This window comes from Felis catus, chromosome X (assembly GCF_018350175.1).
Source record: "Felis catus isolate Fca126 chromosome X, F.catus_Fca126_mat1.0, whole genome shotgun sequence".
In the NCBI taxonomy this organism is placed as follows: domain Eukaryota; kingdom Metazoa; phylum Chordata; class Mammalia; order Carnivora; family Felidae; genus Felis; species Felis catus.
The window spans coordinates 896,662-921,220 of NC_058386.1; the positions used below are offsets into that span (position 1 = coordinate 896,662).

Genomic DNA, 24,559 nt, shown 5'->3' on the forward strand with positions numbered 1-24,559 from the left:
CCGCGCAGCGGAGTCTGCTCACGAGAACGCACCGTGCGTCATGCCTCTCCAGATAGCTCGCTGCCTCCCCGCCAGACCCGCCTCTGGCCTATTTGCACGAACGCCCCGCCTTTCACGGTGGCTGCCCAGGACCCGCGTAAGGACACGGAGATGCTTTTGTAAAAGCATTCAAGGCGCGCTGAAGCGTGTTCACGTTTCCCCTACGGGTCCCGGTGTTTCCTAAACGTTCCTGCTGGTTTCTGCGACGTCCTTCCATCTGGCGTATGTTGGGACGCCCGGCCCGCCCATATGGGACACGCACAGAGGCACACACACTTTCTGTGTCCGGGGAAACAGAAGCGAAAAGTCAGTGGAGGTCGGTGGGGACGGGTTAACTACGTGACGGGGATTGACGATGCCCCTGTCGTGATGAGCACAGGGTGACGTAGGGAAGGGTTGCATCACTATGTTGTACAGCTGAAACGAATAGTACACTGTATGCTAACTACACCGGAATTTAAATAAAAATTTAATTAAAAGTAAAAGATGCTCAGGGCACCTGGGTGGCTCAGTCGGTTGAACGTCCGACTTCAGCTCAGGTCATGATCTCACGGTTCATGGGTTCGAGCCCCGCGTGGGGCTCTGTGCTGACAGCTCGGAGCCTGGAGCCTGCTTCCGATTCTGTGTCTCCCTCTCTCTCTGCACCTCCCATCCCCTGCCCTCAAAAATAAATAAACGTTAAAAAAATAATTTTAAAATATTTTATTTCAAGCCGGCTCCGTACCCAACGTGGGACTTGAACTCGCTACCCTGAGATCAACAGTCTCATGCTCTACCGACGGAGCCAGCGGGCGTCCCCTGTCTGGGATTTTTCTACAGAAGCCACGAATCATACCGCCGGTGGATCAAAGGAGTTTCCATCCTTTTCTTTGTTAATTATCTCATTTTCTGTGCTGGCCAAGACCTCAGACACAATGCTGAATAGCACGTCTGAGTGATAGCATGCAAGCCCTTTCGTCCACGTCACGATTTCTATGGCTATTGGTTTTTATTCAAAATCCTGCTTTCTCTATATCATACCTGTTATTTATTTCAGCTTTTTAAAAATTGTATTTAATAAATTAATTTTGTTTTGGAGACAGAGGACACAAGTAGGAGAGGGGCAGAGACAGAGAGAGAGACAGACAGAGAGAGAGACAGAGAGAGAGAGAGAGACACAGAGAGAGAATCCCAAGCAGGTTGGTCACTCAGCACAGAGCCTGACATGGACCTCAATCTCACAAATCGTGAGACCATGACCTGAGCCAATATCAACATTCAGAGGCTTAACCAACCGTCCTACCCAGGTGCCCCTCTTTATTTCCCCTTTTCAATCTGTTGACTTTCTAAGGAAAAATAATCTATCCCATGGAACTCTAAAAAAATCTTGAGTATTCAGACTTTATTGTTTTTATTTTTATTTTTTACATTTTTATTTATTTTTGAGACAGAGAAACACAGAGCATGAACAGGGGAGAGTCAGAGAGGAGACACAGAATCCAAAGCAGGCTCCAGGCTCCCAGCTGTCAGCACAGAGCCTGATGCAGGGGTTGAACTCACGAACTCTGAGATCATGACCTGAGCCGAAGTCGGGCACTCAACCGACTGAGCCACCCGGGCACCCCTTTTTTATTAATATTTCCTAAAGCCTCATCCATCCTACAGCTTCTGGAACAAGTGCACCCCAAGGTAATTCATACCGACTGTGTTGGTAAAACACTCTCCCCTCAGACCATCCGCGAGTTGTAGGAATAGCGTAAGGTGCCGAAGTGTCCTGTCTGCTCAAGGCTGGGTCCCAGGTCTGCCATGTTTTCCAGCCATGTTTCTTGTTCGCGGTGGATCCAAAGGGACAGCGTCGGGGGCTCCGTGTGCCATGCGAGACCTCCTATGTTCGAAGCGATTCTCCCGATTCCCCCTCTCGGAGCCTCTCCCTCGGTGGGCTTGTGCCTCCCGGGGTCACGTAGGACATCCCATGGCTTCTCCTCAAGATGGGCTATGGGTGCAGGCCTGTCTTTCTCACTTCTGTCACCGAGCTTTGGGTCCCTTCCCGCCCAACTGCTGACGGCTGTTCCCGCCTCTAAGAAAAGGAACAGAAGGGACTCGGGGACCACAGCTGCCGTCAGCTCAGAGGGAACTATAGGTCAGGACAACGGAAAGCCCCTTGTAGACGGACATCCCTCATTATGGAGGAGGAGGCTGGGCGTCCCGGCCAGCGTCGGGAGACGAGGCAGGGAGGGCTGGTACCCTTCACAGCGTTGCTGACTCCCCGACCACGTGGGAGCCCAGGAAAACGTGTCACTCTCCCCACGTCCACAGGCCAGGGCGCACACCTCCGGGACTGGGAGCAGACCACAGGTTCGGGGATTCATCGTAGAGCTTAGTTCTTGGAGCAAGTCACTCCATCTGCCGTTCTGGGCCTGTTCTGGAGGCTCAGGAACACGCGACCTTGTTTCCGGAAAGGCAGAGAGAAGAATAACCGAGTAAATACTCCACATCTGGGGGCGCTGGGGAGTGAGGGCAAGAAAGGATGACAGGCAGGGCCCCCCGGTGTGGGGACCTGAGACCCACTTCCAGAGGACGGTGAGGAAGACGTAACCAGAAACCTCCGCTGCCTGTCAGGACCGGGTCATGGGAACCCGCCTGAGCCCCTCATCTGACAGAAACAAGGAGAAACAAGAAAGGGCATATGTCAGTTTCCTCAGGATGTAGTGACAAAGGATTCCATCCGAGAGGCTTGAAACAGTAGGAATTGATCCTTCCCCAGCAATGCAGGCCAGTGTGAGATCCAGGAGGGGCAGGACCAGTGAGATCCAGGAGGGGCAGGACCCCTGAGATCCAGGAGGGACAGGGCTGCTGAGATCCAGGCAGGGAAGGACCACTGAGATCCAGGTAGGGCAGGGCTGCTGAGATCCAGGAGGGGCAGGACCCCTGAGATCCAGAAGGGGCAGGACCCCTGAGATCTAGCAGGGGCAGGACCACTGAGATCCAGGCAGGGCAGGGCCACTGAGACCCAGGCGGGGCAGGGTCGCTGAGATCCAGGAGGGGCAGGGTCACTGAGATCCAGGCAGGGCCGCTGAGATCCAGGCAGGGCAGGGCCACTGAGATCCAGGCAGGGCAGGGCCGCTGACATCCAGGAGAGGCAGGGCCACTGAGATCCAGTCAGGGCAGGACCACTGAGATCCAGTCAGGGCAGGGCCACTGAGACCCAGGCAGGGCAGGGTCTCTGAGATCCAGGCAGGGCAGGGCCACTGAGATCCAGGCAGGGCAGGGCTGCTGACATCCAGGAGAGGCAGGGCCACTGAGACCCAGGCAGGGCAGGGCCACTAAGACCAGGAGGGGCAGGGCCACTGAGATCCAGGCAGGGCAGGGCCGCTGAGATCCAGGCAGGGCAGGGCCACTGAGACCCAGGCAGGGCAGGGCCACTGAGACCAGGAGGGGCAGGACCACTGAGATCCAGGCAGGGGAGCACCACTGAGATCCAGGAGGAACAGGACCCCTGAGATCCATGTGGGGCAGGGCCACTGAGATCCAGGCGGGGCAGGGCCTCTGAGATCCAGGCGGGGCAGGGCCCCTGAGATCCAGGGAGGGCAGGGCCCCTGAGACCCAGGCAGGGCAGGACCACTGAGATCCAGGCAGGGCAGGACCACTGAGATCCAGGAGGGCAGGGCCACTGAGATCCAGGCGGGGCAGGGCCCCTGAGATCCAGGCGGGGCAGGGCCCCTGAGATCCAGGGAGGGCAGGGCCCCTGAGACCCAGGCAGGGCAGGACCGCTGAGATCCAGGCATGGCAGGGCCACTGAGATCCAGGCAGGGCAGGACCACTGAGATCCAGGCAGGGCAGGACCACTGAGATCCAGGAGGGGCAGGACCCCTGAGATCCAGGCAGGACCAGTGAGATCCAGGAGGGGCAGGACCCCTGAGATCCAGGCAGGACCAGTGAGATCCAGGATGGGAAGGGCCCCTGAGATCCAGGAGAAGCAGGACCCCTGAGATCCACGTGGGGCAGGGTGAGCATCACCACCACCACCATCAGCAGCAGCAGCAACTCTGCTTGATGAACTGTCTTGTTTTCAAGGGAGGTGGTCCAGAAACCAGTCCTTGGCGTGCATCGGAGAGGAAGACAGCCTCCAGGTCTCCACCTGCACACGCGGGCACGAATGAGCTCCCCAGAGTGAGCGAGAGGCACCAGCTTTCCCGCGATGCCCCCGGGCCCCGAGGGACGCCCAGCCCAGCACATCGATGTGGCTGGAGCGACAGTGGGGACAAGGGCTGGAGCTGTAGGGACAAGTTGACCGTTTCCTCGCTGTGAGTTTTTGGAAGATCGTGGCCTCTGATGGCTACCACATTCGATTCTCAGAAGGTGACCTTATAGCCAAGGTTACACGTCACCTTCAACAAAGCTGAAAACCTACTGTGTCAGGTAAAACCCCGAGGCCCAAAGAGAGAAAGAAGAAAAGGGAACACGGAGTGCATGTGGTTATTCTTAGAGAAAGTCCCGTTGCCGCCCTTGGGTTCGGAGATTCAGCAGGACTCGCAGAAGTCCGCAAAGCTGTTGCGCCCGTGGCCCTGACTTCATACAACAGAAGCCAGAGGGGAAAATCGGGCCCATGTAGAGGGGCTTGGCAGAGCCCGAGACAGGGGACGCGTGGGCTTACAGTTGTCCTGTCTCCATGGACGTGGGGAGGGTGGGCAGGTGTCCCAACAGCCTCCCGCGGCCACGCACGCGAAGGATAACAAAATGCGCCCTGAGCCGTCAGCCTGCACTCGGGGACACGTGCTTGTGCACACGGATGCTGGACGGGAGGGGGTCACGCCCCAGGTCAGCTCTCCAGGAGCGCGGACAAGCCGAGGCTTCCACTGACCGCGGACAGGGGTCCCGACCGTATGGAAGGAGCCCGCATCACAGGAAGGGGGCGGGCGCTGAGCAGAAAAGGGAAGTGTCGGCTGAAATGCCCCTGCAGTGCAATCACGGTCCTCACTTTCTGACACGGCCCAGAGCCGCCTGACACAGCGGCCAGATGGCAGCGCGCCGGGAAACAGAGAGAGAAAGCAGGTGGCCAGCGCGGAGGCTGGAGCCCTGGGGTAAGGCGGGTTCCTTCCCTGTCTGAGTCTCTGATGCGCCTTGTCACCGTGGTACCTGTTCCTGCCGCTGACACTGGCCGTCAGGGAGCACCTGAGGGGGAGGAATGGGAAAATCCGGATGGGGGGCGCCCGCGCAGAGGGGGGGAAATTGCAACAGCACGTGGGCGCGGTGTCGGAGGGTCTGAATTAGCCTCAGGGATGGATGAGCCCACTTGCACCGGGACCAGGCTGAGCCCCCCGTGCAAGGCTGTGGGGATCCCGGAAACCACTCGGGACTTACTCCGGAGGCTTGGATGCGCTCAGAAGTACCACGTACACACGGTCTTCCATACGGGCAACGGTGCTTCCCAGATCCTGGGGATACACGTTCCTGATGGTCGCTCATGTCAAAGCCCCTGGCAAGCAAGTGCAGATCTGCCAGCCGGCCTGGGTAGCAGGTGTCTCTGGGGACAATGACGTGGTGATGGAGCGCATCCGCGTCTGGTGACAACCAAGAGAAGACGGGAAAGTTGGGTAGGCAGTGGACGCAAAGGAGGGCAGTGCTATGTGGTCACCATTCATTGGAGACACGCAGCCCGGGCGGGTCCAGGTTGGCAGGAGGAACGTGAGTAGTGTCGAGCAGTGGGCACGGGGTCCCCCTTTTGGGGGGTTGAGGACGCCCCGGCTCAGGTGGGGAGGATGCCTGAACGTTGCCGATGCGCGAAATGTTGAAAGGGTGGATTTTATATCGTCTGCGTTTTGCCTGTTTTTAAAAATCAAGGCAAAGATAAACTCAAGGAAGCACGAGATCCTACCCCCCTGCCCCGCCGGATGGCATTTTCCCATCCGGCGGAGTGAGGCCGGTAGGAGCTGCCCCCCAGGACGGGCGTGAGCAGGGAAACCAGGAACCCCGTGGGAGGTGCCTACGCTCACCACACCAGGCGCCTGAGACATCACGGCACCAGTGACTTCACGCTTCACCGCAATGTCCTCCTTGGGGACTGTCGGCATCCTCGGCCAAGAGCCGCACAACGTGACTAACCATCCAGTCAAAAGAGCAACCCTCCCGTGGGTCCCCTGCCCGCCACCCTTGGGTATGAAACAACCCAGTTGTTTGCTTTTGGGTTTTTCTTTTTTTTCTTTCATCCAGTTTACAGAAGTTGATGGTTTTGCTCCATCACCATGAGCAAGAAGAAACAGGCAGGGGTCAGTGCAGAGGAAGCAGAATGGGGAACAGGTCCAGGCGGGGGCAAATTTCGGTGCAGTAATTCAGGGCGGCGGGTACACTGGGGCGGTGGGGCGGGCGTCCATCCACAGGCACCTGCTGCGTGTGCAGCCCCCAAGCAGGTGGTACGGGAGGCTGGAAAAAGGAGGAGAAACGCGGATTCGAGACGTTTACGGGGGTGAACGGAAAACAAGCCTGGGAAGGCCTGGGTGGGGCAGGGTTCAGCCTGCAGACGGAGGAAGCTGGAAGGTCGCCATAGCTCTGGACTGCTAGGTGCGGGGGAGGCCGGGAAGTTGGGACAGGTCTGGTCCCCGCTTTCATTTCCTCTTTTATAGCAAGTGTGGTGCCCTGCGGGCAGGGTGGGCTCTGGGAGGTTGGGAGGCAGGAATTTGAGGCCGGGGGCAGCTCCCCAGGTGCACGGTGGCTCAGGTGTGCACCCTGGCATGTGGGGAGCTGGCTGGATTCTGCACCGTTGGGCTCCAGCCGGAGAAAGTGGTGCACAGCAGGGGAGAAGGGGCTGGGCATCTAGAAGAGTCCTCAGTAGGCAGGCCGCCTGTCACTGCACAGAGTGAGTGGGAAAGGAGGCAGGTGGTGAGGAATGATCCCCCACAGCTCAGAGGTCTGTGGGGCAGGGAGCAGCAAGGCGGGGGCCTGTAGCTCCTACAGAGGGAGGAGCCCCTGGGTGGGGCTGGACGTGGGGGAGAGAGGAGCCCAGATGTGCTGAACTGGCCATGCGTGGGAGGGAGACAGGAGAGGGAGCTTAAGGGGGGCCCAGGGGGAGAGGAAGAGAGCCCATGAAGAGAGGGACCGGCTGGATGGAGGCAGCCAGAAAGCAGACACTGGACGAAATGGGAAAGGACTTGGTGAGAGAGAGGGAGGGAGGTGGGAAAAAGGAGGGAAGAAAGAAGGGACAAAATGAAGGAAGGAAGGAATGAAGGACAGAAGGAGGGAGGGAGGGAGGAAGGCAAGGAGGGAGGAAGGGAGGAAGGGAAGGAAGGAAGGAAAGAAGGGAGGGAGGGAAGGAAGGAAGGAAGGAAGGAAGGAAGGAAGGAAGGAAGGAAGGAAGCGGGAGGAAGAAGGGAAAGAAGGAAGGAAGGAAAGAAAGTAGAAAGGATGCAAGGAGGGAGGGAAGAGAAATGGGAAGGAAGAAAGGAAATTTGTGGCTATCTGTTCTGTCAGCACCCGAGGAGCTAATACACCAAGAGTAAAGAGGGAGTGTTTAGAAAAGATAGAAAACATAGACCATTAACACAAGGAAATTACAGAAAACACCATCATGTGTGGTACGAGAGAGAGAGAGAGAGCAGAACCTCCAAGGAAAGATAAGGAGTTAAAAGGATGAGGTCATAGGGAACACAAAAGCAGGAGGAAACAGCAGAGGCAGTTAGTGGCTGAGAAGGAGAGAAATACTTAGAGACCTAAGACCCTCGTTACAACTGACAAGTGACAACAACAATCACCAAGGAACGAACCCCAGCAAAAATACCACCAGGGAGATGGTGGGCAGACCACAAGACCCCACCCCAAACCCAAGCGTAGCATCAGGTGTTCTCTGTTGAGTGCAGCTTTATCTGACCAGATCCCTTTGTTTTTGTCCTTACGTGTTGAAAAAGTTTTTAATAGACTTTGTTTTTGTGTTTAAGAGCAGTTTTAGGTTTACAGAAACATTTAAGTCAAAATTAAGGGATTCCTATATATGTGCTTCCCCTTGGACCTAGTCTCCCCCATTATTAATATTTGGCATCAGTGCGGCACAGCTGTTATAACTGATGGACCAATATTGATACGTGATTATTGATTAAAGCCCACGGTTTACATTAGAGTAACTCTTGGTGTTGGACATTCTTTGAGTTTGGACAGATGTGTAACAACATGGATCCACCGTTATAGGATGATAACAGAGTAGTTTCACTGCCCTAAAAATCCTCTCTGCCCCATCTGCCCATCTGTCCCTCCCCCAACCCTGAAGACAGCTCACTTCTTTCTGTCTCCATACTTTTTCCTTTTCCAGAATGTCATAGAGTTGGAATCATACAGGACGTATCATTTTCAACCTGCCTTCTTTCACTTAGTAAATTATTTAAGCTCCTCCATATCTCTCTGTGCACTTACCCCTTTTTATTTTCCTCTTTTATTTCGATAGTTGCAAAACTCAAGTTTTTAAAAAAAGAAGTTAAAAAAAAGAGAAACCTCAAAATATTGTTACTACCTCAATGGAAACCTGACCTATCATTTCTTTTTCTACTCGCCCCAAATCCATTCTAATTATTAAGACAGAATCAGAGTGTGTGTCAACTGTACTCCTATTAAAAACATTTTGGAGGGGCGCCTGGGTGGCTCAGTCGGTTGAGCAGCCGACTTCGGCTCAGGTCACTATCTCACACTCTGTGAGTTCGAGCCCCGCGTCGGGCTCTGGGCTGACAGCTCAGAGCCTGGAGCCTGTTTCGGATTCTGTGTCTCCCTCTCTCTGACCCTCCCCCGTTCATGCTCTGTCTCTCTCTGTCTCAAAAATAAATAAGCATTAAAAAAAAAACATTTTGGAGGCACCTGGTGGCTCAATCGGTTAAGCGTCCGACTTTAGCTCAGGTCATGATCTCACAGTCTGTGAGTTCGAGCCCCACGTCGGGCTCTGTGTTGACAGCTCAGAGCCTAGACCCTGCTTTGGATTCTGTGTCTCCCTCTCTCTCTGTCCCTCCCCTGCTCGTGCTCTGTGTCTGTCTCTGCCTCTCGAAAATAAACAGCAAAAAAATTTTTTTAGTTAAAAAATTTTTAATACAAATTAGAAAATTAAAATTGTATGAACCAGACAAGAGTCAGCCGAATGAGAAATTAATAGGAGTGTGTGTAATTTTCTCCCAAGTACTGTGACATATCGGGTGTGGCTTCAAGACTCATCTGGACCATGAGTCAAGCCTCATCAATGTGGTGGACGTGTGAATTTGCAGGGTAGATTCGCGGGGCACTGGTCAATCTCCATCCACGCTGTGCGGGGAGATCATTTTGTAACCTGCCTCTCACAGGAAGCTGATTCTGGAGAAGAGAGAAGTCAGTGAGTGGGTTCCTGGTTTCTTGGTCATGCGGGCTCTTGAGTAGGTGGACAGCCCAGGCCATTCTCTTCAGGTGGAACCGGAATGCATTTCTTTGACAAATGAAGGCGTAGCCTGGGGAAGGGCTTGGGGAGCCTGCGTTCCACCCGGACCCTGGTCAGAGATGGTCCAGACGTGTCCGGGAGGCAGAGAATGTGGAGCCAGGACCTCATTCACAGTCCAGCAGCCTGGGAAGGACCCTGACTCTCTGTCTCCACTGTTGTTTTGTGTGCAACATGGCCATCAAGTTGGTGCCCATCCTGGACTCAGCCCTGAGCCCTAGGGAGTGAGTGGATCTTGGTACCTGTGGTGGGCACAATAACATGCCCAGAGACGTGTCCATCCTGATGTCAGCATGGTGGACGTCGTAATAAGGGCCCCGCGGACATCTATCTCCTCCACTAGATTACAGACGGGAATGACTCCAAAGCATGTGGTCAACTCACCGCAGGGACACAGAGGACACAGGGTGGGCTGGAGCCCGTGTCCAGACTGCAGGCCAAGCCCTCGGTTCTGGGGACCCCCTGAGACCGGTTGTAACCTGCAGTGACCCCAGGCAGACCAGCGGGCTGGCCATCAGCTTGGGGATGGTCCTGTGGGGAATCCTGTCTGGGTCCTCCTGCCGAGACCCCTAGTGAGAGCTGATCTCCTCACAGTGTGACTGTCCCTCTTTCCAGGGCTTCCTCGTCCTCCCAGCCGCCCCCTGGGACCCTTGGCCACAACCATCCTGTTCTGTATGCTGCTGGACCCAGCGTTACCCCTGACTCAGGAGCACCAGGGTAAGGGCGTGAAGCTGTCTGACCCTTTTCTGCCCGCCTCATTCCGCGTCCTGTGTCCCTGGGGACACGTCCTGACACGTGAGGTCTCTGGGTCCTCCCGCACCTTACGCGCCTGCACAACGTCTGTGCTGTCCAGCCTGGCCCCTGCTGTGTGCGTTGCACGTGATGCTGATGAGGTCTGCTCACTCCGGAGTGCCCTGGGTCCAGGGCTGTGCACAAGCTGGCTGGACGTGTTCTCTAAATGCATCCGTGTTGTCAGAGTTCTGTTGACCGTCAAAGACTTTCTCGGCTGGGTTATGTCCGGGATTTGGTCACGAACTGACACCTTCCCTGCTTTCTGATACCACTTCTGCCTCAGGACCAACCGGAGGAAGCCCGATGCGCTGTCCTAACGTATCACAGGGGCGCCCCGCTTCTAGGGAGTCACGTGATCTCCCCCACACCCACAGCCTCTGCTCGGGGCACAACCGAATGGCCCCGCTTGTCCACTGTGAAACCTGCCCTCCCCTCTGTCCGCCCTTGAGTCTCTGACAAGTGCCGCCGATGGTGGCCGACTCCCTCACCGTGGCGAGCTCGCAGTAAAAATAGTCTCTGCTGGTTCTCACTTGGTTGGTCTTGTCTCATGTACACGGTAGGCGTCCTCACGTGGAGAAAAGGCACGGAGATCCAGGCAGGAAGGGGAGATGGGAAGGGGGGCAGATTCTGAGGATGTGCCAATGCCCTGGGGCCACCTGGGGTGGGACAGGGGAAGGGCACAGCATGTCCCAGCCTTGATCTTTGCTTACAAGGTACGGGATGGGTCAGCGTGACGATGGGAAAAGGTCAACTTCTGAATCTGGTGGCTACGTCTTTCAGATGTTCCAACCACGGAATGGGTCCCCAGTCTAAATATGAAGTTTGACCGAAGGACAATGGAACTGAGTTGGGACTGCAAAGAAAACACTACCTACCTCGAATGTGTGATGATCCACAAGGAGAAAGGAGAGATCAGAAAAAAGGTAAGATGATCTGATAAAGTCATCTGGTATCCTTCATGAGGCTCTCTTCACGTTAGCAATAAGGCTACAACAGGTGGGAATGAACAGCATGGGTATGACGTTGGGACACATCACGGTTCTAGATGTACCAGAGAGATAAGGGCTGGCCCGTGTCCAAAAGGTGCCTGGGGGCCCGATTCCCTGGGGGACTTAGCAACTCCTTGGAAAATGTCTTACCCCAAAAGGAAAGGGAGGGCGGGGCTCCCCAGAAAGGATGCCCAGCTCAAAGCTCCTATGAGGTTAGACCTGTCACAGGCTGTAGGGTGGGACCCTTGGGGATGATCACCCACCGAGAGAGGGCAAAATGAGACAATCTGGTGGGATGCGGGACCCAGGGCCACAAGGGCAGATTCCGATCGGGAACCCGAATGTGCCCAGAATTTCCAGGGGGCACTTTCCGGGAGACGGAATGTCCAACAACAGTGATCAGGGGGAAGACATATGGCTTATTCTGTGATTTTCAGGCTTTGGTGTCCCGTCAGAGGGTGTTGCTTAGGGGAACCGCTGTCCTCCCAGCAGAAACTGCAGCCTTTTGCCCGGTGGATCCATCCAAACTCATCCACACGGCGGACTTAATCCCAAGAAACACATAGCAGTAGTCCCGAGTGTTCGATGAAAACAAGGTCACAAGGCTCACCAGATACAATGGTAACATGAAGCCTGTGACTGTATGAGGGGTTTGAGACAGGACAAGAAAACCCCCCGCCTGGACCCTACTGAGCCAGAATCTGCATTTTAACCAGATCTCTGGTGACTGAGGGCCCCAGTGAAAGAAGGCCTCTGTTCCCGCCTTCTAAACAACACTATACACTGCAGGGTTGAGGTCCCACCTACGCGTTGGCACGCCAACACCCACCCAGAGAGTGTGCATGGGTGGTGGTGACTTCACGGGGTCAGTGGATGAACAGACGACATCCAGATGAGAAGAAAAAATTTCCTAATGCGCTGACTGGTTGCATCTTTTTAGCCCAAGAACAAAGACTGTCACTGCAACTTTTCCCATGATTCTCTCCATGGGGGAGTCACGTTCGTGGTTAAAGTAAATAGCACCCAAGGACCGATTCCAGAAAAACTGGTCTACGCTAACCCAGGTAGGGAAAACATCACAGTGATCCTTCTGGACATCATTACCCTCAAGGCATGCCCAATTTTGTCTTTCTTGTCTGACTTTGCTCACTTAGCATACATAACACCTTCTTTTTGTAACTGAATACTACTCCATCGTGTGTATACATCACATCTTCTGTATCCATCCATTCAGCAACACCGTTTAGGCTGTGTCCACACCTTGGCTATCGCGAATCATAATGAATGATGATTCACATTATTGTGAATGTGTGCCGTAATGAACATGGGGGTGTGTATACCTTTTGGGGATCCAGATTTCGTTTCCTTTGGGTGTAGACCCAAAAGTAGGGATTGCTGGGCCATATGAGAGTTCTGCGGTGAATATTTAGAGAAACTTCCGAATTTTTCCACAGTGGCTGCACTCACTCACATTCCCACCAGCAGTGCACAGGGTTCCCTGTTGCCCACACCCTCACTGGTATTTATCTCTCCACTTTTTCATAATAGCCATTTAGCGGGTGTGAGACGACAGCTCCTTGCGGCTTTGATTCGCATTTCTTTGATGATGAGTGATGTGGAGTATCTTCCCACGTAGCCGTTGGCCATCTGTGTATATTCTTCTGAAAAATGTCTATTGAGGTCCTTTGCCCTATTCAGGTTGTTTCAGTTTTGGGGGGTCTTTTGTTGTGTTTGTTTGTTTGTTTTCTTTTGTTGTTTTCTCCTCCTCCTCCTCCTCCTCCCACTTCTCCTCCTCCTCCTCCTCCTTCTTCTCCTTCTCCTCCCAAACCCAGAGTCAAATGCTTAATGGACTGAGCCACCCAGGCGCCCCTCGTCTGTGTGTTCTTAAATTTTCTTCATCAATGTCAGATAATATTCAGTATACACATCTTTCACCTTCTTGGTTCAGTTTATTCCTAAGTATTGTATTCCTTTTGTTGCTATCAGAACAAAGGGATTATTTCCTTTTTTAAATTTTTCTTATTTTTAAGTAATCTCTACACCCAATGTGGGGCTCAAACCCACAGTCCCAACATCAAGAGTCACATGCTCTACCAGCTGAGCCAGTCGGGCACCCTGGAATTATTTTCTTAATTCTCTTCCTAAACGGGTTGCCATTAGAGTATACAAGTACTGCTGATTTTTGTATGCTGATTTTGTATCCTGCAACTTTATTACATTTATTTATTAACTATAATAAAAGTGTTTTTTGGGGCACCTGGGTGGCTCAGTTGGTTGAGCAGCAGACTTTGGCTCAGGTCATGATCTCGCGGTTCATGAGTTCGAGCCCCACGTCGGGCTCTGGGCTGACAGTTCAGAGCCTGGAGCCTGCTATGGATTCTGTGTCTCCCTCTCTCTCTGCTCCTCCCCTGCTTCCACTCTGTGTCTCTCTCTTTCTGAAAAATAAATAAATATTTTTAAAAATTTTTAAAAAATTAAAGTGTTTTTGTTTGTTTAGTTTTTAGGGGTTTTTTGTACACGTATGATTATATTATCAGCAAACAGATAATCTTGATTTTTTTTAAAATTTTGATATGTTTATTTCTTTTTCTTGTCTAATTGCTCTGGCTAGGATTTCCCATGCTATGTTTAAATTGAGGTGGTGATGGGGCGCCTGGGTGGCTCAATCGGTTAAGCAACCGACTTCAGCTCAGGTCATGATCTCACAGTCTGTGAGTTCGAGCCCCACGTCGGGCTCTGTGTTGACAGCTCAGAGCCTGGAGCCTGCTTCCGATTCTGTGTCTCCCTCTCTCTGTCTGCCCCTCCCCTGCTCACGCTCTATCTGTCTCTGAAAAATAAATAAACATTAAAAAAAATTTAAATCGAGCTGGTGAGAGTGCCTACAGTAGACTCATTTCTTACCTTACAAGGTAAGCTTTCTGTTTTTTTCCATTGCTGTTAGCTATGGGCTTTTTTACATCTGTCCTTTATTGTGTTGAGGCAAATTCTTTCTTTACATATTTTATTGAAAGGTTTTTTTTTTTTTCAATCATGAATGGATATTGAATTTTTGGATATCGGGATGTGATTTTCTTTCCTTCCGTGTGTGTATGAGACTTTGGCTTCAGGGTGATCCTGTTCTCATGAAATGAATTTGGGGGACACCTGGGTGGCTCAGTCTGTTAAGCGTGCAATTCTCGATTTCGGCTCAGGTCATGAGTTTGAGCCTTGCATCAATCAGGCTTCCCGCTGACAGCACTGAGCCTGCTTGGGATTCTCTCTCTTCCTCTCTCTCTCTGCCCCTTCCCACCTCTCTCTCCCTCTCGAAATAAAAAGTAAATAAAACAAAATGAATTTGGAAGTGTTTCCTCTTCTTCCATTTTTTGGACGTGTTTAAGAAGGGCTGGAACGAACTATTGTTTGAATGCTCGGTAGAGGCTCCAAGCATGTGGTTCATTTGCCCAGATTGTTTCCTTCTTGTGTCTTCTTAGGTGGCGAGGGCACCGCTGCCCAAAACTTCTCCTGTTTTATCTACAACGTGAACTTCATGAACTGCACTTGGGCGAAAGGTCGGGCTGCGCCTGATGACGTCCAATATTTCTTGTACATACAAGACTTTAAGTAAGTGTCGACCTTGTGTAGGCGGCCTTGAAAAGCACAGGGCGGGAGGGGGGGTAAGCCCTGACTGGTCTCCGAACACCTTGGAATCTTGTAGGGAAAAAAGGGAAAGAGAGTGTCCTCATTACGTGACGGACTCAGGAACCCACGTCGGATGTCACCTGCACGATCTGTCGGGATTAACGTTCCGCAATTACTTCCTGGTGAACGGTACCAGCCGAGAGACAGCGGTCCAGTTTTTTGATACGATTTTGTCCTTGAAAAAAATAGGTGAGAAGGGCGTCCTGTGGGGTGAACCCATGCTTGGCAGGCGAGCTTGGAACAGGATTTGCTGGGACACCAGCCCGCGTTTCTTGGGGCTGCTGTTAGCACCTGGCCACAAACTGGGGGGGTTGGAAGAACGGAAATGTATTCTCTCGCAGCTCTGGAGGCCAGAGACCCCGAGTCGAGGTGTCCATACGGTTCCTTCCTCCTGGAAGGCGGCCGAGTAAGGGGGCCAGCACCCCTTCTACTCTGAACTCGGCGTGGAGAAAAGGTGTGGTGCCCATGCCCCCCACCTCCCACCGGAGGAAGCCAGAGACCCCCCCCAGGCCCCCACAGTGAAGTCCCAGCAGGACAGAGGGGGACATTCGGACCCGGGAGGTGGCGGGAGGGGAATTCGGGCTCGCTTGTGGACCTCCCCACGTGGTAGCGGGCACAGCCTTCTCTTGCCTTTTGGGGGGACCCCGTTGACAAACGGATGCCAGCTCACGTCTCCCCCAGCCCCCTCTTGCAGAGCCACCTGTTGGGGGAGCTCTAGGTGGCCGCTGGGGCCCCTGGGACTGTCACAGCAGGACAAACGTCCCCTGGCCCAGACGTGGCCACCTTCCTTCCGAGGGAATCCCGACTTTTCTCTCTTCTTCTCCATGTTTCTAAGACCTTTATTGGACCCAGGAGGCCCCAAGATGATTGCAAACTTCAGCCCTGTGATACTGTGACTTCCGATCAGCCGCTCTGGGTCTCCCTCCCGGCTCTGTGGCCCAGGGCTGACCAGAGCCTTTGAATTTCCCGGGGTCCAGAGCCATGAATGTGTCTTTTGTTATGTTAACGAGGTGACCGCTAAAAGCGCTCCGGGTGGGGGCCGGTTGCCAGGGTTACCAACCGCAGGCTCCGTGGCTTTGAATTCTCAGTTCCCTCCTCTGACTTCGGCGAGGGGCCGGGGGGATGGGAGAGGGGCTGGGGGCCCCAAGGGGCAGCGGTTTAAGGAGTCGTGTCTGCGTAAGGAAGGCTGCGTGCCGTCCCGAAAGGACCGGGAACGGAACGCGCCCCCTCCCACCTCCGGTGGTTGAGGACCGAATGTGGCCGCCGGGAGGAGACACAGACCGCAAGTTTCCAGCCTTGGCGCCACCCACCCCGCGGGGTATCCCTTCGCCGCTCGCCGGGTCAGGACGTGCGTCCTCTCCGCCCGGCTGTCCCCATAGTGGCCCCGTGCCCGCTCAGCCCCCCCTGCGTCCCTCCTTCCCTCCCCCGGGGTTCCCGGGTCCCTCCCCGCAGCCGACCACGCGGTCACGCGAGCGCACCGCCAGCCCTGCCCACGCGCCCGCCCGCGGTCCCCTTTGGTGCTCCGGGGGACCCCTACCGGCTGCCCCTTGACGCCCGGCGGGCGGACCTGGGCCGGAGCCCCTGGGGCTCAGGGCCGTGACCTCGGTCCCCCTCGCAGAAATATACAGCCCGCCCAACAACGTCAGCGTCGACTGCAACCCGTCCCACTGCCAGATCCTCTGGGACCCGCCCAGGACGCGACACCCCTCGTCCGCCTGGGACTTCAACTACCAGCTGCGTATCCAGAAACAGGTCAGTGCGCTCGGCCCCGGGCCGGACGGCGTCGACCCAGAGGGCAGACCAGCGCCCCGCCCCCCGCCGCGACGGCGCGGTGCCCGCGGCCCCGCAGGGATGGGTGAGGCGGGGCGGCGGGGCAGAGGAGGACACGGTGCCCCCCGCGGGACGGTCACCCCGCGGCCGGTCCCAGGGCGAGGGGACACCCCCGGCTGCACCCCGAAAGCCGTCGGGGCTTGGAGGTGAGCAGGCGGAGGCGGGACGCACAGGCCCTGGCCGTCCACGCCGCCGGCACCCCCCTGGAGAAGGGGGTTCTTTCCTCCAGGACCGCCGGGACCCAGTGTAGACAAGGCAGGTTCGCTCCGCCACGACCACGGGAGGCCAGGGGGGGCAAGGCGGACTCTCTCTTCCTCATCAACCGGAGACTCGGTATAGACAGGGCGACGCTAGGCTCCATATGGACCTGCGCCCAGTGTAGACAGGGCGTCGCTAGGCTCCATATGGACCTGCGCCCAGTGTAGACAGGGGGACACTAGGCTCCAAATGGACGTGCGCCCAGTGTAGACAGTGGGCCGCTAGGCTCAATATGGACCTGCGCCCAGTGTAGACAGGGGGGACGCTAGGCTCCATATGGACATGCGCCCAGTGTAGACAGGGGGACGCTAGGCTCCATATGGATGTGCGCCCAGTGTAGACAGACGGGCTGCTAGGTTCCATATGGACGTGCGCCCAGTGTAGACGGGGGACGCTAGGCTCCATATGGACGTGCGCCCAGTGTAGACAGGGCGTCGCTAGGCTCCATATGGACGTGTGCCCAGTGTAGACAGACGGGCTGCTAGGCTCCATATTGACCTGCACCCAGTGTAGACGGGGGACGCTAGGCTCCATATGGACGTGCGCCCAGTGTAGACAGGGCGTCGCTAGGCTCCATATGGACGTGCGCCCAGTGTAGACAGACGGGCTGCTAGGCTCCATATGGACCTGCGCCCAGTGTAGACAGGGGGGAAGCTAGGCTCCATATGGACCTGCACCCAGTGTAGACAGGGGGACGCTAGGCTCCATATGGACCTGCGCCCAGTGTGGACAGGGGGGACGTTAGGCTCCATATGGACGTGCGCCCAGTGTAGACAGGGGGATGCTAGGCTCCATATGGACGTGCGCCCAGTGTAGACAGGGGGACGCTAGGCACCATATGGACGTGCGCCCAGTGTAGGCGCAGGGACGCTAGGCTCCATATGGACGTGCGCCCAGTGTAGACAGGGCGTCGCTAGGCTCCATATGGACGTGCGCCCAGTGTAGACAGGGGGACGCTAGGCTCCATATGGACCTGCGCCCAGTGTAGACAGACAGGCCGCTAGGCTCCATATGGACGTGCGCCCAGTGTAGACAGGGGGACGCTAGGCTCCATATGGACCTGCGCCCAGTGTGGACAGGGGGGACGTTAGGCTCCATATGGACGTGCACCCAGTGTGGACACGGGGATGCTAGGCTCCATATGGACGTGCGCCCAGTGTAGACGGAGGGACGCTAGGCTCCGTGTGGACCTGCGCCTAGTGTAGACAGGGAGAGCCCTCTCTCCACTTCCAGCTGCGCCCAGTGTAGACAAACATGACCTCCAGCCCTTGCTTGGCCCCATCCGCCACTGGCTTGAACCCCAGGCATGATCAGGCCCCATTTCCCTCCGTGGATGAGTCCCACCCTCAGTCCCCACGTGACTCGGGGTGAAGGCAGCTCACAGGGCCTCAGCCGTCCCCTGGGCCCCAGGGTGTGACCCTTGACCACACTCCCAGGGGACAACGTATGAAAACTGTAAAAATGTGCCCAATGCAGAAAAGTACATCTAGTTCTGTTTGTTTTTTTCTAGAACAACAAGGAACACGCCGGAAATCAACTGGTGAGTTAAAACCCTGACCCAGAAGATTCCTGTGAGCGTGACCCAGATTTCTTCCTGCCAAACACCTGTAGTGGATGGACATCAACGTCCTTTATGGGGACGTTTCCTAAGTCCTAGGGACACTCTGACCTTCCATATCGTCTTCTGTCCAATGGGGCTTAGCTCAGCCCCCGTCTCTGCTCCTGGCCCTTGTACCTGCTGAGTGATTTCTACTTGGGGAAGCCCCCGAGACCACGTGTTTCTAGACAGTTGTGATGCTCGGCCCCGTGAGGGAGCGTGCTTCTGAACCTGTCAGCTGCCTCGGTGGGGCCGTTGCAAAGGCATTCCCCCCCGCCCGCTCCCCCCCACGTCCCGCCCCAGCCCTTCTTTGCTGAACACAGGAGACCCTGCCTTGAAACTTTTCTCTTCTGTCCAAAGATCGATGTGACCGGCAAATCGGAAAATAAATACAACTTCCCGAGTCCAGAGCCTAGACCCAAGCACACTGTGACGATACGGGCCTCGGACGCACGGGGACAGCATTGGAGCGCCTGGAGCCAGCCCGTGGAGTTTGGTACGTGACCTGGGAGCGCCCCCGAATCCATCTGTTAGCCCATCCCGTCTCCCTGGAGGCTCACGACCCAGGGGTTCCCGTGCGCTTGTCTGTGCTCCTTCAGAGGAAGGACAAACGCCCCGCAGCCTCCTGAACCGGCCACCCCAGCCAGAAGGGGTCTCCTGGTCTGAGACTTGTAGGGCGACTTTGTTGAAGCCGTATGCCCGAAGAGGGGAAAAAAAAAAACCATATGCCTGGAAATGCGTATGGTTGGGGGGGGTCCATTTGCATTTATTTTTTTATTTTTTAAATTTACTTATCTATTTGGTCCATTTTTATTTTATTTGGAGGTTAAAATTTATTTATTTGGTCCATTTTTATTTTCTTTGGGGATTTGAAATGTATTTACTCGTCATTTGGTTTGTTTTTTAGAAATTAATTAATGTTTTTGGTCCTTTTTTTAAAATGTTTATTTTTTTATTTAAAAAAGTCTTTTTTAATGTTTTTATTTATTTTTGAGACAGAGACAGACAGAGCATGAGCAGGGGAGGGTGCAGAGAGAGAGGGAGACACAGAATCCAAAGCGGGCTCCAGGCTGCGAGCTGTGAGCGCAGAGCCTGATGCAGGGGTTGAAGTCATGAACTCTGAGATCATGACCAGAGCCGAAGTCGGACGCTTATCCGACTGAGCCCCCCAGGAGCCCCTAAATGTTTATTTTTGAGAGACAGAGCAGGAGCAGGGGAGAGGCAGAGAGAGAGAGAGACACAGAATCCAAAGCGGGCTCCAGGCTGCGAGCTGTCAGTGCAGAGCCTGATGCAGGGGTTGAAGTCATGAACCGTGAGATCATGACCAGAGCCGAAGTCGGACGCTTAATCGACGGAGCCTCCCAGGCGTGCCTTTTTGGTCCCCTTTGAAATCGGTTTATCGCACCGTCAGAGCACGTTATGCTGTGGACGATGCAGAGGCCCCTTTGGCTCATGGACAGCTTTGCAGGAAGGCTTTGGGGTGGACACTTGGCGGGTCCCCTGCCGCTCTGAGCCTTTCTCCTCCTCGGCCAGCCGGCGAGGGAATGACTGCCGTGTGTCCCCAGTCTGCCCTGAGGGGTACGAGGTGCGTCCCCCTGTCTCCCCAGGCTCCACACAAGCCACAGCCAGCTTTGTGCATGTCTATGTGCTCGTGGTCCTGGGGACCTTCGTCTGTGCCCTGATTCTCAGCTGCCTTGTGAAAAGGTAACGCCACTGGTGGGTTGGATGGAGCTCACAGAGCCGGTGGTGTGCCCTCAGCAGGGGGCGGTGTAGACGCGGGCCAACGGGGGCCTCGTCGGGACCCCCCGACGGGCAGCCCCAGAGCCCCCCAGGGGCCCTACCAAGCCCACCCGTGCACCCCCCCTTCAGCCGGATGGGCTCTGGGGGCCCCCGACCTTAGCTTCTCTTTCTGCCAAAGCTTCCTGTCCCCGTGCGAGTCTCACCGAGGCCTCGGGGCCCAGCCGGCGACTTCCAGTCTTCCGGCATTTGCACATGGGGAACGGGGGCTCCTGTGTGGGCAGCAGACGTGTGCCCTCAGCTCTAACAGGGTCTCGGGGCCCCTCACACGCGCCTCAGAATGAAAGGCACACGCAGAAAAATTAATTCTCACCTACAGGCCAGTTCAGAGCATGCTTTGCGAACCTGGGGCATTTTCGCAGAGTGTGGCCTTCCTGCACGATGGGGGGACCCTCTGGGTGGCCTCCTGTGCCCAGCCCTCGATGGCCCCCCGCGTCCTGGCTGGGCATCCGGTGGCCATTCCCCTCAGGACTGAGGCGCGTGGCCAAAGGCACAGGACAAGGGGGGGCTTTCCTGGCCGGCTGAATGAGGGGGCCCCATGGCACCCCCGTTGCCCAGGGACCCTGCACCTGGGAGCAGACGGGAACAGGGGCCACAGCCACCGGAACGGTGACAGAGCGCGTGCTTTACCCAGGGCACTTATCTTTGTGAAAAGCTGCTTGTGTTTCCTGTGGAAACAGGAAAAAATGACCACAAACCAGATGTCTTGAAACAACAGAAATGAATCATCTCCCAGCATTGGAGACGAGAGTCTGAGACCCAGACAGGGAAGGACCACTGAGATCCAGGAGGGGCAGGAACCCTGAGATCCAGGCAGGGCAGGGCCACTGGGATCCAGGAGGGGCAGGGCCGCTGAGATCCAGGCAGGGCAGGGCCACTGAGATCCAGGCAGGGAAGGGCCACTGAGATCCAGGAGGGACAGGGCCACTGAGATCTAGGCAGGGCAGGGCTGCTGAGATCCAGGAGGGACAGGGCCGCTGAGATCCAGGCAGGGCAGGGCCCCTGAGATCCAGGCAGAGCAGGACCCCTGAGATCCAGGCAGGGCAGGGCCACTGAGATCCAGGAGGGGCAGGGCCCCTGAGAACCAGGCAGGGCAGGACCACTGAGATCCAGGCAGGGCAGGAGCACTGAGATCCAGGCAAGGCCACTGAGATCCAGGAGGGCAGGGTCTCTGAGATCCGGGCAGGGCAGGGCCGCTGAGATCCAGAAGAGGCAGAAACACTGAGATCCAGGCAGGGCAGGACCCCAAGATCCAGGGGGGACAGGACCACTCAGATCCAGGCAGGGCAGGGACACCCGTCATTGGATTTAGGTTCCCTCATGCAGGATGAGCTCACATTAACTTGATTACATCTGCAAAGATAAAATTCCCAGCAAGGTCCTGTTTCCAGGTGCCTGGACTCAGGACCTGAGTATATATTTTGGGGGGACAGCACTCAGCTGTTCAGGCTCAGATGCACAAATGAGGTCAGGCCGCTGGAAATACTGCCAACCATAAACCCAGCTCGCGGGCAGGAACCTGCTGGATCGGAAAGCATGCTCTCCAAGGTTGGAGGGACAGGGGGACATGTCTGGGGACCCCGGGCTCCCCCAGGATGCCCGCGATGGGCCACATCCTGCAGTCCATCCCCATACCCCAGGGACTGTCTCGTGTTTGCTCATTTCTCTGAGATTCGAGCCTTCAGTGAAATCGTTCCCTGAACGTGGCTGTGGCTTCTCACACGGCAGGAGGACGTGTCCCACGTCACAGACAGGTGAGGTTACATGCCGGTCTGTCCTTCACACGCTCCTTGTGTCCCCAGGTTGTTTGCATCAGAGACCTTATTCCCGCGGATTCCGCACATCAAGGATAAATGGAGTGAGAACGTTCACACTGATCACCAGGTAGGTGGGGGGGGGGGCAGCGAACCAGCACGGGGGGTGGGCAGTGAGCCTCCTTCCCCTCCCTTGGTCCCCAGGCTTGGTCCTGCCCCAGGACCTTTGCACGTGCCAGACCGTATGCCTGGAGGCCCCTGTCCCAAGCCGTCCCATCAGGCGGTCCTTTTATGCCTCGGTCACGGGACGGCCCCGCCCACCGGGCCCCCGGTTCCCATCCACAGCCCTCGGCCACCCGAGCCCCGCTCGCTGGGTTCCTGAAAACCCGACACCCCGTCCTCCCTGTGCTCCCCAGATCATCTGGGAGAAATCCACCCCGGATACAGGAAAGATCGACCAGGAAGAAATCCTAACCGTGGAGGAAGTCACCGTCGCCCCGGAGAGCGTGTGAACCACAAAGATGCTTCCAGCCCCGGAACGTTCTGGAAGCCGTTTTGTCTTTTCATTGTTTGAACACTTATTTATACGGTGCTCTATTTTTTTACTTTAAAACAACGTGGTCTTTTGCAAGGATGCCTGTAGTCGGAGTTGAATGCCGTTGGGTCCCGACCCCATGACGCACCTTCCTTGACCCCCGGGGAGCAATGAACCTTTCCCTCCCGTGGCTCAGGCATCCCCCTGCCAGCAGCCGGTGGGGCTGGGACGTGGCCTCTGACACACTTGTCCCGTGCGCACAGTGGCCTCCCCGTACAGGGACCATCTCAGGGTCCCGAACGTAATCACCTGTAAGGGCCCGTTGGTCACAGAAGGTCACATGTTCACAGGCTTCGGGAATCGGGTCGTGGACGTCCCTGGGGACATTAGTCCACAACATGGGGGTCAGGACTTGGACACCTTTGTGTGTGGGCATGGGAGGGAGGGGAGGGGACTTCCCTCAAAGATCCTGGCCGCACCTCTGCATCGTGACTTCTGAGAGGGCAAATCCTACGACCTGCATGCCGCCCTGCGCACGTGAGGGTATGCACCAGGAGAGCGTCTAATGCGGGCCTTCGTGAGACAACAGGGCACATCCAGGACCGGAAGTGAACATGGCCGGGAAGGATGTCAGCTGCACGTACCCGGGGTGCCCGCAGAAGGTCTCCAAAGCCAGCAGGAGTGTCCCGTGGAAACCACGGCTTACCTCCGGGCTGGATTTGTTCACGAGGACAAAGCTAACAGGAGAGCAAGATATATGTGGAAAATGTATATACAGAGAGATACAGATACAGACACAGATACAGGTAGACCCATATCGAAATATATACCCAGAAGAGACAGGAAAATATATACGTGGATACGTATGCACAAAGAGATACATATTTGCAGAAATATGTGTGGATACATGTGCACAAAGAGATACATATTTGCAGAAATACCTGTGGATACGTATGCATGAAGAGATAGATGTTTGCAGAAATACATGTGGATATGTATGCACGAAGAGATATCTATTTGCAGAAATATGTGTGGATACATATGCACGAAGATATATATTTGCATAAATACGTGTGGATATGTATGCATAAAGAGATACATGTCTGCAGAAATATGTGTGGATACATATGCACGAAAAGATATCTATTTGCAGAAATATGTGTGGATACTTATGTACGAAGAGATACATGTTTGCAGAAACACATCTGCACATATATACAAAAAGATACACACAAAGACGATACACAGATGGTTATCCAGGAATTGGCTCATGCGATGTCGATGGCGGGGCTGCTGAGGGTGAAACCTGCCGGGCAGGTGGGCATGTAGTAGGGGACACTCCAGACTTGAGGCAGAATTCCTTCTCTGGGAAACCTCAGGGTGTGCCCTTGAGGTCTTCGCCTGATTAGACGAGGCCCACCCCCCATGTGAACTAGCATCTCTTCAAGTCAGCTGCTTGTGGATTTTTTGTCCCACCTACGAAACAGCCCGAGTGAGTGTTTGACTGAATAATGGGGACGGAGTGGGGCGCTGTTGCCCATCCATGTGACGCCCATCCACATGAAATGACCGTCACGGAACTATTTAAAGGGTGAACTCATCATGATGTGCTGTCCAGTGGGTCCCCTGTGCCAGTCCTAAGTGACCCCCACCAGGGCAGTGGGCACACGCTCCCGACAGTAGTCCCCACGCCCGACCTGTGCCTTCCCATGGGCTCCTGTGGGCTCAGGCGTGCCGGCCCCGGGGGGAGAGGCTGGTGCAGACCTCCTAGTCCCGGCTCTTTGTTCCACAGCAGCTCCCAACACTCTTGGAGGAGTTCACGGCCGTGTCTCCGACTCACCCCACCTCACGGGTTCCCACAGGTGCTTCTCCATTCCA

The 24,559-nt window shown here is 55.5% G+C and overlaps 1 protein-coding gene across 3 annotated transcripts; it reads left to right on the plus strand.

The window, feature by feature from the left end:
* Nucleotides 1-4,944: 4,944 nt before the first annotated feature.
* LOC101100621 (granulocyte-macrophage colony-stimulating factor receptor subunit alpha) lies at nucleotides 4,945-22,780 on the plus strand. Of its 3 annotated transcripts, XM_019823499.3 has the most exons (13): nucleotides 4,994-5,099; nucleotides 5,860-6,172; nucleotides 10,067-10,168; nucleotides 11,024-11,166; nucleotides 12,173-12,296; nucleotides 14,703-14,832; nucleotides 14,927-15,099; nucleotides 16,529-16,662; nucleotides 18,509-18,538; nucleotides 18,956-19,091; nucleotides 20,203-20,299; nucleotides 22,195-22,276; nucleotides 22,563-22,780. In XM_019823499.3, exons 2-13 carry the CDS (start codon nucleotides 6,064-6,066, stop codon nucleotides 22,656-22,658), a joined length of 1,356 nt encoding a protein of 451 aa, XP_019679058.2. In that variant the 5' UTR covers nucleotides 4,994-5,099; nucleotides 5,860-6,063; the 3' UTR covers nucleotides 22,659-22,780. The 3 variants fall into 3 exon arrangements, with proteins under 3 accessions (XP_044906889.1, XP_019679060.2, XP_019679058.2); XM_045050954.1 differs by lacking the exon at nucleotides 5,860-6,172 and having other exon boundaries at nucleotides 4,945-5,099; XM_019823501.3 differs by lacking the exon at nucleotides 20,203-20,299 and having other exon boundaries at nucleotides 4,991-5,099.
* Nucleotides 22,781-24,559: the final 1,779 nt, after the last annotated feature.